The sequence below is a fragment of the Micropterus salmoides genome, unplaced genomic scaffold (genome assembly GCF_014851395.1).
Source record: "Micropterus salmoides isolate LMB-PRFRI ecotype aquatic unplaced genomic scaffold, ASM1485139v1 Ms_hic_scaffold_17, whole genome shotgun sequence".
Taxonomy (NCBI): domain Eukaryota; kingdom Metazoa; phylum Chordata; class Actinopteri; order Centrarchiformes; family Centrarchidae; genus Micropterus; species Micropterus salmoides.
Window position 1 is genome coordinate 6,178,597 of NW_024040817.1, and position 16,700 is coordinate 6,195,296.

Genomic DNA, 16,700 nt, shown 5'->3' on the forward strand with positions numbered 1-16,700 from the left:
AGTTTATGACTTTTAGAAAGCAGTTGAATTGTCGACATGACAGAGAGGAAAGTGCAGAGCTGAACGTTTCTGACTTTGGAAAGCAGATTCAGACTTTAGGGGATTCTGACTTTAGAAAGCAGTTTGTGACTTTTAGATAGCAGTTGAAGTGTCGGCGTGACAGAGAGGAAACCGCCTCGCTGAATGTTTCTGACCTCAGAAAGCAGTTCAAGTGTTGGCGTGACAGAGAGGAAAGCGCAGAGCTGAACGTTTCTGACCTCAGAAAGTAGTTGAAGTGTCGCGTGACAGAGAGGAAAGCGCTGCGCTAAACGTTTCTGACTTTAGAAAGCAGATTCTGACTTTAGAAAGCAGAGTCTGACTTTCGAAAGCAGTTGAAGTGTTGGCGTGACAGAGAGGAAACCGCCGAGCTGAACGTTTCTGACTTTAGAAAGCAGATTCTGATTTAGAAAGCAGTTTCTGACTTTAGAAAGCAGTTGAAGTGTCAGCATGACAGAGAGGAAAGCACCGCGCTGAAAGTTTCTGACTTTAGAAAGCAGAGTCTGACTTTCGAAAGCAGTTGAAGTGTTGGTGTGACAGAGAGGAAAGCGCAGAGCTGAACGTTTCTGACTTTGGAAAGCAGATTCAGACTTTAGGGGATTCTGACTTTAGAAAGAAGTTTGTGACTTTTAGATAGCAGTTGAAGTGTCGGCGTGACAGAGAGGAAACCGCCTCGCTGAATGTTTCTGACCTCAGAAAGCAGTTCAAGTGTTGGCGTGACAGAGAGGAAAGCGCCTCGCTGAATGTTTCTGACTTTAGAAAGCAGTTTCTGACTTTTAGAAAGCAGTTGAAGTGTCGACATGACAGAGAGGAAAGCGCAGAGCTGAACGTTTCTGACTTTGGAAAGCAGATTCAGACTTTAGGGGATTCTGACTTTAGAAAGCAGTTTGTGACTTTTAGATAGCAGTTGAAGTGTCGGCGTGACAGAGAGGAAACCGCCTCGCTGAATGTTTCTGACCTCAGAAAGCAGTTCAAGTGTTGGCGTGACAGAGAGGAAAGCACCGCGCTGAATGTTTCTGACCTCAGAAAGCAGTTGAAGTGTCGGCGTGACAGAGAGGAAAGCACTGCGCTAAACGTTTCTGACTTTAGAAAGCAGATTCTGACTTTAGAAAGCAGTTTCTGACTTTAGAAAGCAGTTTCTGACTTTAGAAAGCAGTTGAAGTGTCAGCATGACAGAGAGGAAAGCGCCGTGCTGAACGTTTCTGACTTTAGAAAGCAGAGTCTGACTTTCGAAAGCAGTTGAAGTGTTGGCGTGACAGAGAGGAAAGTGCAGAGCTGAACGTTTCTGACTTTGGAAAGCAGATTCAGACTTTAGGGGATTCTGACTTTAGAAAACAGTTTGTGACTTTTAGATAGCAGTTGAAGTGTCGGCGTGACAGAGAGGAAAGCGCCTCACTGAATGTTTCTGACCTCAGAAAGCAGTTGAAGTGTCGGCGTGACAGAGAGGAAAGCGCCTCACTGAATGTTTCTGACTTTAGAAAGCAGTTTATGACTTTTAGAAAGCAGTTGAAGTGTCGGCATGACAGAGAGGAAAGCGCAGAGCTGAACGTTTCTGACCTCAGAAATTAGTTGAAGTGTCGCGTGACAGAGAGGAAAGCGCTGCGCTAAACGTTTCTGACATTAGAAAGCAGAGTCTGACTTTCGAAAGCAGTTGAAGTGTTGGCGTGACAGAGAGGAAAGCGCCGAGCTGAATGTTTCTGACTGTAAAAAGCAGATTCTGACTTTAGAAAGCAGATTCTGACTTTTGAAAGCAGTTGAAGTGTCAGCATGACAGAGAGGAAAGGGCCGCGCAGAACGTTTCTGACTTTAGAAAGCAGAGTCTGACTTTAGAAAGCAGTTGAAGTGTCGGCGTGACAGAGAGGAAAGCGCCGCACTGAACGTTTCTGACTTTAGAAAGCAGATTCTGACTTTAGAAAACAGATTCTGACTTTAGAAAGCAGAGTCTGACTTTTGAAAGCAGTTGAAGTGTTGGCATGACAGAGAGGAAAGCGCCTCGCTGAATGTTTCTGACTTTAGAAAGCAGTTTCTGACTTTTAGAAAGCAGTTGAAGTGTCGACATGACAGAGAGGAAAGCGCAGAGCTGAACGTTTCTGACTTTGGAAAGCAGATTCAGACTTTAGGGGATTCTGACTTTAGAAAGCAGTTTGTGACTTTTAGATAGCAGTTGAAGTGTCGGCGTGACAGAGAGGAAACCGCCTCGCTGAATGTTTCTGACCTCAGAAAGCAGTTCAAGTGTTGGCGTGACAGAGAGGAAAGCACCGCGCTGAATGTTTCTGACCTCAGAAAGCAGTTGAAGTGTCGGCGTGACAGAGAGGAAAGCGCTGCGCTAAACGTTTCTGACTTTAGAAAGCAGATTCTGACTTTAGAAAGCAGTTTCTGACTTTAGAAAGCAGTTTCTGACTTTAGAAAGCAGTTGAAGTGTCAGCATGACAGAGAGGAAAGCGCCGTGCTGAACGTTTCTGACTTTAGAAAGCAGAGTCTGACTTTCGAAAGCAGTTGAAGTGTTGGCGTGACAGAGAGGAAAGTGCAGAGCTGAACGTTTCTGACTTTGGAAAGCAGATTCAGACTTTAGGGGATTCTGACTTTAGAAAACAGTTTGTGACTTTTAGATAGCAGTTGAAGTGTCGGCGTGACAGAGAGGAAAGCGCCTCACTGAATGTTTCTGACCTCAGAAAGCAGTTGAAGTGTCGGCGTGACAGAGAGGAAAGCGCCTCACTGAATGTTTCTGACTTTAGAAAGCAGTTTATGACTTTTAGAAAGCAGTTGAAGTGTCGGCATGACAGAGAGGAAAGCGCAGAGCTGAACGTTTCTGACCTCAGAAATTAGTTGAAGTGTCGCGTGACAGAGAGGAAAGCGCTGCGCTAAACGTTTCTGACATTAGAAAGCAGAGTCTGACTTTCGAAAGCAGTTGAAGTGTTGGCGTGACAGAGAGGAAAGCGCCGAGCTGAACGTTTCTGACTTTAGAAAGCAGATTCTGACTTTAGAAAACAGATTCTGACTTTAGAAAGCAGAGTCTGACTTTTGAAAGCAGTTGAAGTGTTGGCATGACAGAGAGGAAAGCGCCGCGCTGAATGTTTCTGACTTTAGAAAGCAGAGTCTGACTTTTGAAAGCAGTTGAAGTGTCGGCGTGACAGAGAGGAAAGCGCCGCACTGAACGTTTCTGACTTTAGAAAGCAGATTCTGACTTTAGAAAACAGATTCTGACTTTAGAAAGCAGAGTCTGACTTTTGAAAGCAGTTGAAGTGTTGGCATGACAGAGAGGAAAGCGCCGCGCTGAACATTTCTGACTGTAGAAAGCAGATTCTGACTTTAGAAAGCAGTTGAAGTGTCAGCATGACAGAGAGGAAAGCGCCGCGCTGAACGTTTCTGACTTTGGAAAGCAGATTCAGACTTTAGGGGATTCTGACTTTAGACAGCAGTTTGTGACTTTTAGATAGCAGTTGAAGTGTCGGCCTGACAGAGAGGAAAGCGCCTCGCTGAACGTTTCTGACCTCAGAAAGCAGTTGAAGTGTCGGTGTGACAGAGAGGAAAGCACCGCGCTAAACGTTTCTGACTTTAGAAAGCAGTTTCTGACTTTAGAAAGCAGTTGAAGTGTCAGCATGACAGAGAGGAAAGCGCCGTGCTGAACGTTTCTGACTTTAGAAAGCAGAGTCTGACTTTCGAAAGCAGTTGAAGTGTTGGCGTGACAGAGAGGAAACCGCCGAGCTGAACGTTTCTGACTTTGGAAAGCAGATTCAGACTTTAGGGGATTCTGACTTTAGAAAGAAGTTTGTGACTTTTAGATAGCAGTTGAAGTGTCGGCGTGACAGAGAGGAAACCGCCTCGCTGAATGTTTTTGACCTCAGAAAGCAGTTCAAGTGTTGGCGTGACAGAGAGGAAAGCACCGCGCTGAATGTTTCTGACCTCAGAAAGCAGTTGAAGTGTCGGCGTGACAGAGAGGAAAGCGCTGCGCTAAACGTTTCTGACTTTAGAAAGCAGAATCTGACTTTAGAAAGCAGTTTCTGACTTTAGAAAGCAGTTTCTGACTTTAGAAAGCAGTTGAAGTGTCAGCATGACAGAGAGGAAAGCGCCGTGCTGAACGTTTCTGACTTTAGAAAGCAGAGTCTGACTTTCGAAAGCAGTTGAAGTGTTGGCGTGACAGAGAGGAAAGTGCAGAGCTGAACGTTTCTGACTTTGGAAAGCAGATTCAGACTTTAGGGGATTCTGACTTTAGAAAACAGTTTGTGACTTTTAGATAGCAGTTGAAGTGTCGGCGTGACAGAGAGGAAAGCGCCTCACTGAATGTTTCTGACTTTAGAAAGCAGTTTATGACTTTTAGAAAGCAGTTGAAGTGTCGGCATGACAGAGAGGAAAGCGCAGAGCTGAACGTTTCTGACCTCAGAAATTAGTTGAAGTGTCGCGTGACAGAGAGGAAAGCGCTGCGCTTAACGTTTCTGACATTAGAAAGCAGTTTCTGACTTTAGAAAGCAGTTGAAGTGTCGGTGTGACAGAGAGGAAAGCACCGCGCTAAACGTTTCTGACTTTAGAAAGCAGTTTCTGACTTTAGAAAGCAGTTGAAGTGTCAGCATGACAGAGAGGAAAGCGCCGTGCTGAACGTTTCTGACTTTAGAAAGCAGAGTCTGACTTTCGAAAGCAGTTGAAGTGTTGGCGTGACAGAGAGGAAACCGCCGAGCTGAACGTTTCTGACTTTGGAAAGCAGATTCAGACTTTAGGGGATTCTGACTTTAGAAAGAAGTTTGTGACTTTTAGATAGCAGTTGAAGTGTCGGCGTGACAGAGAGGAAACCGCCTCGCTGAATGTTTCTGACCTCAGAAAGCAGTTCAAGTGTTGGCGTGACAGAGAGGAAAGCGCCTCGCTGAATGTTTCTGACTTTAGAAAGCAGTTTATGACTTTTAGAAAGCAGTTGAAGTGTCGACATGACAGAGAGGAAAGCGCCTCGCTGAATGTTTCTGACTTTAGAAAGCAGTTTGTGACTTTTAGATAGCAGTTGAAGTGTCGGCGTGACAGACAGGAAAGCGCCTCGCTGAACGTTTCTGACCTCAGAAAGCAGTTGAAGTGTCGGTGTGACAGAGAGGAAAGCACCGCGCTAAACGTTTCTGACTTTAGAAAGCAGTTGAAGTGTCAGCATGACAGAGAGGAAAGCGCCGTGCTGAACGTTTCTGACTTTAGAAAGCAGAGTCTGACTTTCGAAAGCAGTTGAAGTGTTGGCGTGACAGAGAGGAAACCGCCGAGCTGAACGTTTCTGACTTTAGAAAGCAGATTCTGATTTAGAAAGCAGTTTCTGACTTTAGAAAGCAGTTGAAGTGTCAGCATGACAGAGAGGAAAGCACCGCGCTGAAAGTTTCTGACTTTAGAAAGCAGAGTCTGACTTTCGAAAGCAGTTGAAGTGTTGGCGTGACAGAGAGGAAAGCGCAGAGCTGAACGTTTCTGACTTTGGAAAGCAGATTCAGACTTTAGGGGATTCTGACTTTAGAAAGAAGTTTGTGACTTTTAGATAGCAGTTGAAGTGTCGGCGTGACAGAGAGGAAAGCACCGCGCTGAATGTTTCTGACCTCAGAAAGCAGTTGAAGTGTCGGCGTGACAGAGAGGAAAGCGCTGCGCTAAACGTTTCTGACTTTAGAAAGCAGATTCTGACTTTCGAAAGCAGTTGAAGTGTCGGCGTGACAGAGAGGAAACCGCCTCGCTGAATGTTTCTGACCTCAGAAAGCAGTTCAAGTGTCGGCATGACAGAGAGGAAAGCGCAGAGCTGAACGTTTCTGACCTCAGAAAGTAGTTGAAGTGTCGCGTGACAGAGAGGAAAGCGCTGCGCTAAACGTTTCTGACTTTAGAAAGCAGAGTCTGACTTTAGAAAGCAGTTTCTGACTTTAGAAAGCAGTTTCTGACTTTAGAAAGCAGTTGAAGTGTCGGCGTGACAGAGAGGAAACCGCCTCGCTGAATGTTTCTGACCTCAGAAAGCAGTTCAAGTGTCGGCATGACAGAGAGGAAAGCGCCGTGCTGAACGTTTCTGACTTTAGAAAGCAGAGTCTGACTTTCGAAAGCAGTTGAAGTGTTGGCGTGACAGAGAGGAAAGTTCAGAGCTGAACGTTTCTGACTTTGGAAAGCAGATTCAGACTTTAGAGGATTCTGACTTTAGAAAACAGTTTGTGACTTTTAGATAGCAGTTGAAGTGTCGGCGTGACAGAGAGGAAACCGCCTCGCTGAATGTTTCTGACCTCAGAAAGCAGTTGAAGTGTCGGCGTGACAAAGAGGAAAGCGCCTCACTGAATGTTTCTGACTTTAGAAAGCAGTTTATGACTTTTAGAAAGCAGTTGAAGTGTCGGCATGACAGAGAGGAAAGCGCAGAGCTGAACGTTTCTGACCTCAGAAAGTAGTTGAAGTGTCGCGTGACAGAGAGGAAAGCGCTGCGCTAAACGTTTCTGACTTTAGAAAGCAGAGTCTGACTTTAGAAAGCAGTTGAAGTGTTGGCGTGACAGAGAGGAAAGCGCCTCACTGAATGTTTCTGACCTCAGAAAGCAGTTGAAGTGTCGGCGTGACAGAGAGGAAAGCGCCTCACTGAATGTTTCTGACTTTAGAAAGCAGTTTATGACTTTTAGAAAGCAGTTGAAGTGTCGGCATGACAGAGAGGAAAGCGCAGAGCTGAACGTTTCTGACCTCAGAAATTAGTTGAAGTGTCGCGTGACAGAGAGGAAAGCGCTGCGCTAAACGTTTCTGACATTAGAAAGCAGAGTCTGACTTTCGAAAGCAGTTGAAGTGTTGGCGTGACAGAGAGGAAAGCGCCGAGCTGAACGTTTCTGACTTTAGAAAGCAGATTCTGACTTTAGAAAACAGATTCTGACTTTAGAAAGCAGAGTCTGACTTTTGAAAGCAGTTGAAGTGTTGGCATGACAGAGAGGAAAGCGCCGCGCTGAATGTTTCTGACTTTAGAAAGCAGAGTCTGACTTTTGAAAGCAGTTGAAGTGTCGGCGTGACAGAGAGGAAAGCGCCGCACTGAACGTTTCTGACTTTAGAAAGCAGATTCTGACTTTAGAAAACAGATTCTGACTTTAGAAAGCAGAGTCTGACTTTTGAAAGCAGTTGAAGTGTTGGCATGACAGAGAGGAAAGCGCCGCGCTGAACATTTCTGACTGTAGAAAGCAGATTCTGACTTTAGAAAGCAGTTGAAGTGTCAGCATGACAGAGAGGAAAGCGCCGCGCTGAACGTTTCTGACTTTGGAAAGCAGATTCAGACTTTAGGGGATTCTGACTTTAGACAGCAGTTTGTGACTTTTAGATAGCAGTTGAAGTGTCGGCGTGACAGAGAGGAAAGCGCCTCGCTGAACGTTTCTGACCTCAGAAAGCAGTTGAAGTGTCGGTGTGACAGAGAGGAAAGCACCGCGCTAAACGTTTCTGACTTTAGAAAGCAGTTTCTGACTTTAGAAAGCAGTTGAAGTGTCAGCATGACAGAGAGGAAAGCGCCGTGCTGAACGTTTCTGACTTTAGAAAGCAGAGTCTGACTTTCGAAAGCAGTTGAAGTGTTGGCGTGACAGAGAGGAAACCGCCGAGCTGAACGTTTCTGACTTTGGAAAGCAGATTCAGACTTTAGGGGATTCTGACTTTAGAAAGAAGTTTGTGACTTTTAGATAGCAGTTGAAGTGTCGGCGTGACAGAGAGGAAACCGCCTCGCTGAATGTTTTTGACCTCAGAAAGCAGTTCAAGTGTTGGCGTGACAGAGAGGAAAGCACCGCGCTGAATGTTTCTGACCTCAGAAAGCAGTTGAAGTGTCGGCGTGACAGAGAGGAAAGCGCTGCGCTAAACGTTTCTGACTTTAGAAAGCAGAATCTGACTTTAGAAAGCAGTTTCTGACTTTAGAAAGCAGTTTCTGACTTTAGAAAGCAGTTGAAGTGTCAGCATGACAGAGAGGAAAGCGCCGTGCTGAACGTTTCTGACTTTAGAAAGCAGAGTCTGACTTTCGAAAGCAGTTGAAGTGTTGGCGTGACAGAGAGGAAAGTGCAGAGCTGAACGTTTCTGACTTTGGAAAGCAGATTCAGACTTTAGGGGATTCTGACTTTAGAAAACAGTTTGTGACTTTTAGATAGCAGTTGAAGTGTCGGCGTGACAGAGAGGAAAGCGCCTCACTGAATGTTTCTGACCTCAGAAAGCAGTTGAAGTGTCGGCGTGACAGAGAGGAAAGCGCCTCACTGAATGTTTCTGACTTTAGAAAGCAGTTTATGACTTTTAGAAAGCAGTTGAAGTGTCGGCATGACAGAGAGGAAAGCGCAGAGCTGAACGTTTCTGACCTCAGAAATTAGTTGAAGTGTCGCGTGACAGAGAGGAAAGCGCTGCGCTTAACGTTTCTGACATTAGAAAGCAGTTTCTGACTTTAGAAAGCAGTTGAAGTGTCGGTGTGACAGAGAGGAAAGCACCGCGCTAAACGTTTCTGACTTTAGAAAGCAGTTTCTGACTTTAGAAAGCAGTTGAAGTGTCAGCATGACAGAGAGGAAAGCGCCGTGCTGAACGTTTCTGACTTTAGAAAGCAGAGTCTGACTTTCGAAAGCAGTTGAAGTGTTGGCGTGACAGAGAGGAAACCGCCGAGCTGAACGTTTCTGACTTTGGAAAGCAGATTCAGACTTTAGGGGATTCTGACTTTAGAAAGAAGTTTGTGACTTTTAGATAGCAGTTGAAGTGTCGGCGTGACAGAGAGGAAACCGCCTCGCTGAATGTTTCTGACCTCAGAAAGCAGTTCAAGTGTTGGCGTGACAGAGAGGAAAGCGCCTCGCTGAATGTTTCTGACTTTAGAAAGCAGTTTATGACTTTTAGAAAGCAGTTGAAGTGTCGACATGACAGAGAGGAAAGCGCCTCGCTGAATGTTTCTGACTTTAGAAAGCAGTTTGTGACTTTTAGATAGCAGTTGAAGTGTCGGCGTGACAGACAGGAAAGCGCCTCGCTGAACGTTTCTGACCTCAGAAAGCAGTTGAAGTGTCGGTGTGACAGAGAGGAAAGCACCGCGCTAAACGTTTCTGACTTTAGAAAGCAGTTGAAGTGTCAGCATGACAGAGAGGAAAGCGCCGTGCTGAACGTTTCTGACTTTAGAAAGCAGAGTCTGACTTTCGAAAGCAGTTGAAGTGTTGGCGTGACAGAGAGGAAACCGCCGAGCTGAACGTTTCTGACTTTAGAAAGCAGATTCTGATTTAGAAAGCAGTTTCTGACTTTAGAAAGCAGTTGAAGTGTCAGCATGACAGAGAGGAAAGCACCGCGCTGAAAGTTTCTGACTTTAGAAAGCAGAGTCTGACTTTCGAAAGCAGTTGAAGTGTTGGCGTGACAGAGAGGAAAGCGCAGAGCTGAACGTTTCTGACTTTGGAAAGCAGATTCAGACTTTAGGGGATTCTGACTTTAGAAAGAAGTTTGTGACTTTTAGATAGCAGTTGAAGTGTCGGCGTGACAGAGAGGAAAGCACCGCGCTGAATGTTTCTGACCTCAGAAAGCAGTTGAAGTGTCGGCGTGACAGAGAGGAAAGCGCTGCGCTAAACGTTTCTGACTTTAGAAAGCAGATTCTGACTTTCGAAAGCAGTTGAAGTGTCGGCGTGACAGAGAGGAAACCGCCTCGCTGAATGTTTCTGACCTCAGAAAGCAGTTCAAGTGTCGGCATGACAGAGAGGAAAGCGCAGAGCTGAACGTTTCTGACCTCAGAAAGTAGTTGAAGTGTCGCGTGACAGAGAGGAAAGCGCTGCGCTAAACGTTTCTGACTTTAGAAAGCAGAGTCTGACTTTAGAAAGCAGTTTCTGACTTTAGAAAGCAGTTTCTGACTTTAGAAAGCAGTTGAAGTGTCGGCGTGACAGAGAGGAAACCGCCTCGCTGAATGTTTCTGACCTCAGAAAGCAGTTCAAGTGTCGGCATGACAGAGAGGAAAGCGCCGTGCTGAACGTTTCTGACTTTAGAAAGCAGAGTCTGACTTTCGAAAGCAGTTGAAGTGTTGGCGTGACAGAGAGGAAAGTGCAGAGCTGAACGTTTCTGACTTTGGAAAGCAGATTCAGACTTTAGAGGATTCTGACTTTAGAAAACAGTTTGTGACTTTTAGATAGCAGTTGAAGTGTCGGCGTGACAGAGAGGAAACCGCCTCGCTGAATGTTTCTGACCTCAGAAAGCAGTTGAAGTGTCGGCGTGACAAAGAGGAAAGCGCCTCACTGAATGTTTCTGACTTTAGAAAGCAGTTTATGACTTTTAGAAAGCAGTTGAAGTGTCGGCATGACAGAGAGGAAAGCGCAGAGCTGAACGTTTCTGACCTCAGAAAGTAGTTGAAGTGTCGCGTGACAGAGAGGAAAGCGCTGCGCTAAACGTTTCTGACTTTAGAAAGCAGAGTCTGACTTTAGAAAGCAGTTGAAGTGTTGGCGTGACAGAGAGGAAAGCGCCGAGCTGAATGTTTCTGACTGTAAAAAGCAGATTCTGACTTTTGAAAGCAGTTGAAGTGTCAGCATGACAGAGAGGAAAGGGCCGCGCAGAACGTTTCTGACTTTAGAAAGCAGAGTCTGACTTTCGAAAGCAGTTGAAGTGTTGGCGTGACAGAGAGGAAAGTGCAGAGCTGAACGTTTCTGACTTTGGAAAGCAGATTCAGACTTTAGGGGATTCTGACTTTAGAAAACAGTTTGTGACTTTTAGATAGCAGTTGAAGTGTCGGCGTGACAGAGAGGAAACCGCCTCGCTGAATGTTTCTGACCTCAGAAAGCAGTTGAAGTGTCGGCGTGACAGAGAGGAAAGCGCCTCACTGAATGTTTCTGACTGTAAAAAGCAGATTCTGACTTTAGAAAGCAGATTCTGACTTTTGAAAGCAGTTGAAGTGTCAGCATGACAGAGAGGAAAGCGCCGCGCTGAACGTTTCTGACTTTTAGAAAGGAGCTGAAGTGTATGAGATAAAGCAGGTCAAGTTTGTTATTAGTAAATCCGACTGAAATGTTTGTTGTTGTTGTTGTTGTTGCTGTTGCGAAGCGACCACATGTGTTTTTCCCCCTTTAACTCATCAGCAACCGGTCACATGGCAACCGTCCAAGGATGGTGAACGTCTGATTGGTCGAATTCTGTTGAATAAGAGGATGAAGGATGGGACTGTTCCTGCGGATACAGGGGCGCTGCTGGGACTCAAGGTGAAACCGCCTTCTTCCTCTTCCTTTTCTTTGTCTCCTCCTCCTCTTCCTCTTCTCCTCCTCTTCTTTGTCTCCTCCTCCTCTTCCTCTTCTTCTTCTTCTATGCCTCCTCTTCCTCTTCTCCTCCTCCTCCTGTTTGTGACGCTCTCACCTCACTCTGTGTGCAGGTTAGTGTCTTGCTCATGGGCAGTGTGTTTTCAGGTGGTGGGGGGGAAGATGACAGAGTCCGGTCGTCTCTGTGCGTTCATCACTAAGGTGAAGAGAGGGAGTCTAGCGGACACTGTGGGACACCTGAGACCAGGTAAACACACGCCTGAGACCAGGTAAACACACGCCTGAGACCAGGGAAACACACGCCTGAGACCAGGGAAACACGCGCCTGAGACCAGGGAAACACACGCCTGAGGCCAGGCAAACGCACACCTGGGGCCAGGGGAACGCACACCTGAGGCCAGGGGAACACACGCCTGAGGCCAGGCAAACGCACACCTGAGGCCAGGGGAATGCACACCTGAGGCCAGGAGAACACACACCTGAGACCAGGAGAACACACACCTGAGACCAGGGGAACACACACCTGGGGCCAGGGGAACGCACATCTGAGACCAAGGGAACGAACACCTTAGACCAGGGGAACACACATCTGAGGCCAGGCAAACGCACACCTGAGGCCAAGGGAACGAACACCTTAGACCAGGGGAACACACATCTGAGGCCAGGCAAACGCACACCTGAGGCCAAGGGAACGAACACCTGAGACCAAGGGAACGAACACCTGAGACCAAGGGAACGAACACCTGAGACCAAGGGAACGAACACCTGAGACCAGGGGAACACACAACTGGGGCCAGGGGAACACACAGCTGAGGCCAGGGGAACACACAGCTGAGGCCAGGGGAACACACACCTGAGACCAAGGGAACGAACACCTGAGACCAGGGGAACGCACACTTGAGGCCAGGGGAACGCACACTTGAGGCCAGGGGAACGCACACTTGAGGCCAGGAGAACGAACACCTGAGACCAGGGGAACGCACACTTGAGGCCAGGGGAACACACACCTGAGGCCAGGGGAACACGCATCTGGGGCCAGGGGAACGCACAGCTACATCACAGGTGCATCTCTTTCTTTCCTCAGGTGATCAGGTTCTGGAGTGGAATGGTCGGGTTCTTCAGGGTGCCTCGTTTGATGAAGTTTACAACATCATCCTGGAGTCCAAACCAGAACCACAGGTGGAGCTGGTTGTGTCCCGACCAGCCGGGTAGGTCAAAGGTGACACTGTCGGTGCCGGCCAATGAAACGGGAGCATCATCAACACGTAGCGATAGTAGCAGCAGACGTCATAGTTCAGCCCTGCTCACATGTTCACAGCTGCTCTCTGTCCTTAAAACAGGAATACAGTTTAAAACGAAGCACGTAGACAACTCAAACTGCATGATTTAGATCTGACCAGAAGTTCTGTTGCGGCAGAACGTTCCATTAATAGACTGTTGTTTGTGTTCCTCAGAGATGTTTCCAGAGCAGCAGATAGCTCCTACGTCCATCTGGAGTCCAGTGAGTTAATTACTAAACCACCACTGGGGGGTCTTAACGAGTCTGTACAGGAGTTATAATCGTTCTCTAGAAGACGACTATCTGACAGTTCGCCCACACTGACAGGACGAACATGCAAAGAGCTAAAATACAAAACGCTTCCTGTTCTATGCTCTACATGACGTCCTCTCTGTGTTCGGTGTGTTTAGGTTCCAGTTCCTTCAACTCTCAGAAAGTCGGTCCATCCATCTCCGTCACGTCTCCTATGAGCCCCACCGTTCTGTCCGGACAGGTCTCTGTAAGTTTACCCAGCATGCACTGCACTGCCACAGTCCACAGCCAATCAGCTCTCAGTTAACAGCCTCTTCCACGGCGATGTGTGTTTCAGACAGTGAGCAGGCGTCCTCTGGTTCCCAGGATCCAGGTAACTGTTGCTGTAGAGAGGAGAGAGCTATCCGTCTGTTCCACCCATCTTTGTTCTGTCTGTAGTTCTGCCTGTTAGTTCTCTCATGGTGTCAGTAACGTTAATGCCCCGCCCACCAAATGCTTACCTGACGGAACCAGCGATGGAACGTCTGGTTACAGCTGTCAGATAAATGTAGTGGAGTAGAAGCATAGAGTAGGAACCTTGTTTTTCTCCAGTGTGAATAAGGTTCTATTTCTGTTCCCCGGAGCGCTGCTTCTCTGCTGGGTTCCCTATCTGTTCTTCTTCTCTTCTGCAGGGCTGCTCTGTGGTTGTCAGGGTTTCTGGGCTTCTACCTTTGGGTTCTACATAAGTTCTGTGGGATTCTTGTAGTGTTCTACCGAGGCCACCATTACAAATTATTCAGCTGGTGTTCTACATGGTACTGTTAGTGATGAATAGGATTCAGCTCCTGCTCTGTTGTTCACAACTATTGTTCTATATGGTTCTGTCCTTTAGGGTCCCTCAGTTCCTGCTGAGCATTTTTGTTGAAGATGATTTTTTCAGGCTTCTTGTGTTTATCGGATATGAACAGATCAGATCTCCCGATGAGTGGTCTTCCCGCTCTACCTCAATGCTATACACAGTTAGAGGTAACTGCTCCCGGGCTGGAGCAGAACCCGGTCCGTTGTGGTAAGGACTCAGCCTTAGTACGTAGTGCACGCTCTACCAGGTGTGCTAACTGTTGTTGAGGGTTCTGACACTGTTTTACAGGCCTTTTTATGGGATGTGTCTGGTGTTTAATAGGGTTGTTTCTGTGTTCTTTGGGGTTCTATTGATGTCCTACAGGGTGCAGCTACTGCTCTGTATGTTTGTTCTATACCTGAGAGTTCTGCCACTATTATAAATGGTTTTGCTTTGTTCTGTTATGCTCTGGTATTCGTTACTGCTTCTGGTCTGTGTGGAGTTGCTGTAAATCTTCACTGTTCACAGGGTTCTCCTCCTGTTGGGGGTTCCTCTGCTCTTCTGTTGGCTGTATATTCCCTCTGTTGTTCCCCAGGGTTCTCCAGCTGTGAAGGGTTCTGTCCTTGATGTCCTAATTTTAAACCTGATATTTTTTCACAGATGAAGCTGTGGTACGATAAAGTCGGTCATCAGCTGATTGTCACCGTACTCGGAGCCAAAGAACTTCCTGTCCGAGACGATGGCCGACCGAGGAACCCCTACGTCAAGATCTACTTCCTGCCAGACAGAAGGTAACACAAGAACCAATCAGTGTTTTAGGGACTAGATAATGTCAGGTGATGATTAGAAGCTTAGGCCCAGTGTTCTCTGGTTTCTCCTCTGTGTTTTGTGATCTATGTGGTTCTGGTGTATAACCTGCAGAACCTCTGTTCTAGTTCTCTGTGACCAGTAGTGGGTCCTGCTCTGGGACTTAGTGTTGTTTGTTTCCTCTCCTTACAGTGATAAGAGCAAGCGGAGAACAAAAACAGTGAAGAAGTCGGTGGAACCTCGGTGGAACCAGACCTTCATGTACTCGCCGGTCCATCTGCGGGAGTTCAAAGAACGGATGTTGGAGCTGACGGTCTGGGATCAGGCCCGTGTCCGAGAGGAGGAGAGCCAGTTCCTGGGAGAGGTCAGAACACATGGAGAACACCGAAAACGTAGAACCCGACATGTTGAGTTGTAGTCTTGTTTGTTAGCTTGTGTTCCCGATAGTTTTAGGTCTCATAAACAAACAGATCAACATGGTGGGAGAACCTCTTCCTGTTACAGGCGTGAGAGTCGCATCAATCTGAACAAAGACAACACACTGATGTTCCTTTAGAGAACATGTAGAACACTAGACATTACTGCCTGTCTTTCTGTGTTCAGGTCCTGATCGAGCTGGACTCGGCTCTGCTGGACGATCAGCCTCACTGGTACAAACTGCAGCTCCATGACGTTTCCTCCCTGCCGCTGCCCAGCGGTTCCCCCTACCTGCAGAGGAGAGTACTGCAGCCTGAGGAGGCCGGCAGGAGGCTGCAGAGTGAGACACACTAACACACACTGAGGATACACACTAACACACACTGAGGATACACACTAACACACACACTGAGGATACACACTAACACATACACACTAACACACACACTGAGGATACACACTAACACACTGAGGATACACACTAACACACACACACTGAGGATACACACTAACACACACTGAGGATACACACTAACACACACACTGAGGATACACACTAACACACACTGAGGATACACACTAACACACACTGAGGATACACACTAACACACACACTGAGGATACACACTAACACACACACTGAGGATACACACTAACACACACTGAGGATACACACTAACACACACACTGAGGATACACACTAACACACACACTGAGGATACACACTAACACACACTGAGGATACACACTAACACACACACTGAGGATACACACTAACACACACTGAGGATACACACTAACACACACACACTGAGGATACACACTAACACACACTGAGGATACACACTAACACACACACTGAGGATACACACTAACACACACTGAGGATACACACTACACACACACTGAGGATACACACTAACACACACTGAGGATACACACTAACACACACTGAGGATACACACTAACACACACACACTGAGGATACACACTAACACACACTGAGGATACACACTAACACACACTGAGGATACACACTAACACACACTGAGGATACACACTAACACACACTGAGGATACACACTAACACACACTGAGGATACACACTAACACACACACACTGAGGATACACACTAACACACACTGAGGATACACTCTAACACACACACTGAGGATACACACTAACACACACTGAGGATACACACTAACACACACACACTGAGGATACACACTAACACACACTGAGGATACACACTAACACACACTGAGGATACACACTAACACACACTGAGGATACACACTAACACACACACTGAGGATACACACTAACACACACTGAGGATACACACTAACACACACTGAGGATACACACTAACACACACTGAGGATACACACTAACACACACACTGAGGATACACACTAACACACACTGAGGATACACACTAACACACACTGAGGATACACACTAACACACACACTGAGGATACACTCTAACACACACTGAGGATACACACTAACACACACTGAGGATACACTCTAACACACACTGAGGATACACACTAACACACACACTGAGGATACACACTAACACACACTGAGGATACACACTAACACACACACTGAGGATACACACTAACACACACACTGAGGATACACACTAACACACACACTGAGGATACACACTAACACACACACTGAGGATACACACTAACACATACACTGAGGATACACACTACACACACACTGAGGATACACACTAACACACACTGAGGATACACACTAACACACACTGAGGATACACACTAACACACACACTGAGGATACACACTAACACATACTGAGGATACACACTAACACACACTGAGGATACTCTAACACACACTGAGGATACACACTAACACACACACTGAGGATACACACTAAC

General features: G+C 46.7%; 1 protein-coding gene across 12 annotated transcripts in view; it reads left to right on the forward strand.

Annotated features, from left to right (window-relative positions):
- LOC119906953 (regulating synaptic membrane exocytosis protein 2-like) overlaps positions 1-16,700 on the forward strand; it is a 110,043-nt gene that overhangs the window by 41,207 nt on the left and 52,136 nt on the right. For 10 of the 12 annotated variants that reach the window (XM_038724424.1, XM_038724423.1, XM_038724428.1 and 7 more), the window contains 9 exons: positions 11,031-11,150; positions 11,352-11,451; positions 12,289-12,412; positions 12,659-12,705; positions 12,894-12,982; positions 13,073-13,108; positions 14,213-14,343; positions 14,552-14,723; positions 14,963-15,116. In XM_038724424.1, coding sequence (XP_038580352.1) covers positions 11,031-11,150; positions 11,352-11,451; positions 12,289-12,412; positions 12,659-12,705; positions 12,894-12,982; positions 13,073-13,108; positions 14,213-14,343; positions 14,552-14,723; positions 14,963-15,116 — 973 coding nt within the window. The remainder of the gene's footprint in view (positions 1-11,030; positions 11,151-11,351; positions 11,452-12,288; positions 12,413-12,658; positions 12,706-12,893; positions 12,983-13,072; positions 13,109-14,212; positions 14,344-14,551; positions 14,724-14,962; positions 15,117-16,700) is intronic. The other 2 variants (XM_038724426.1, XM_038724427.1) reach the window with 1 other exon arrangement.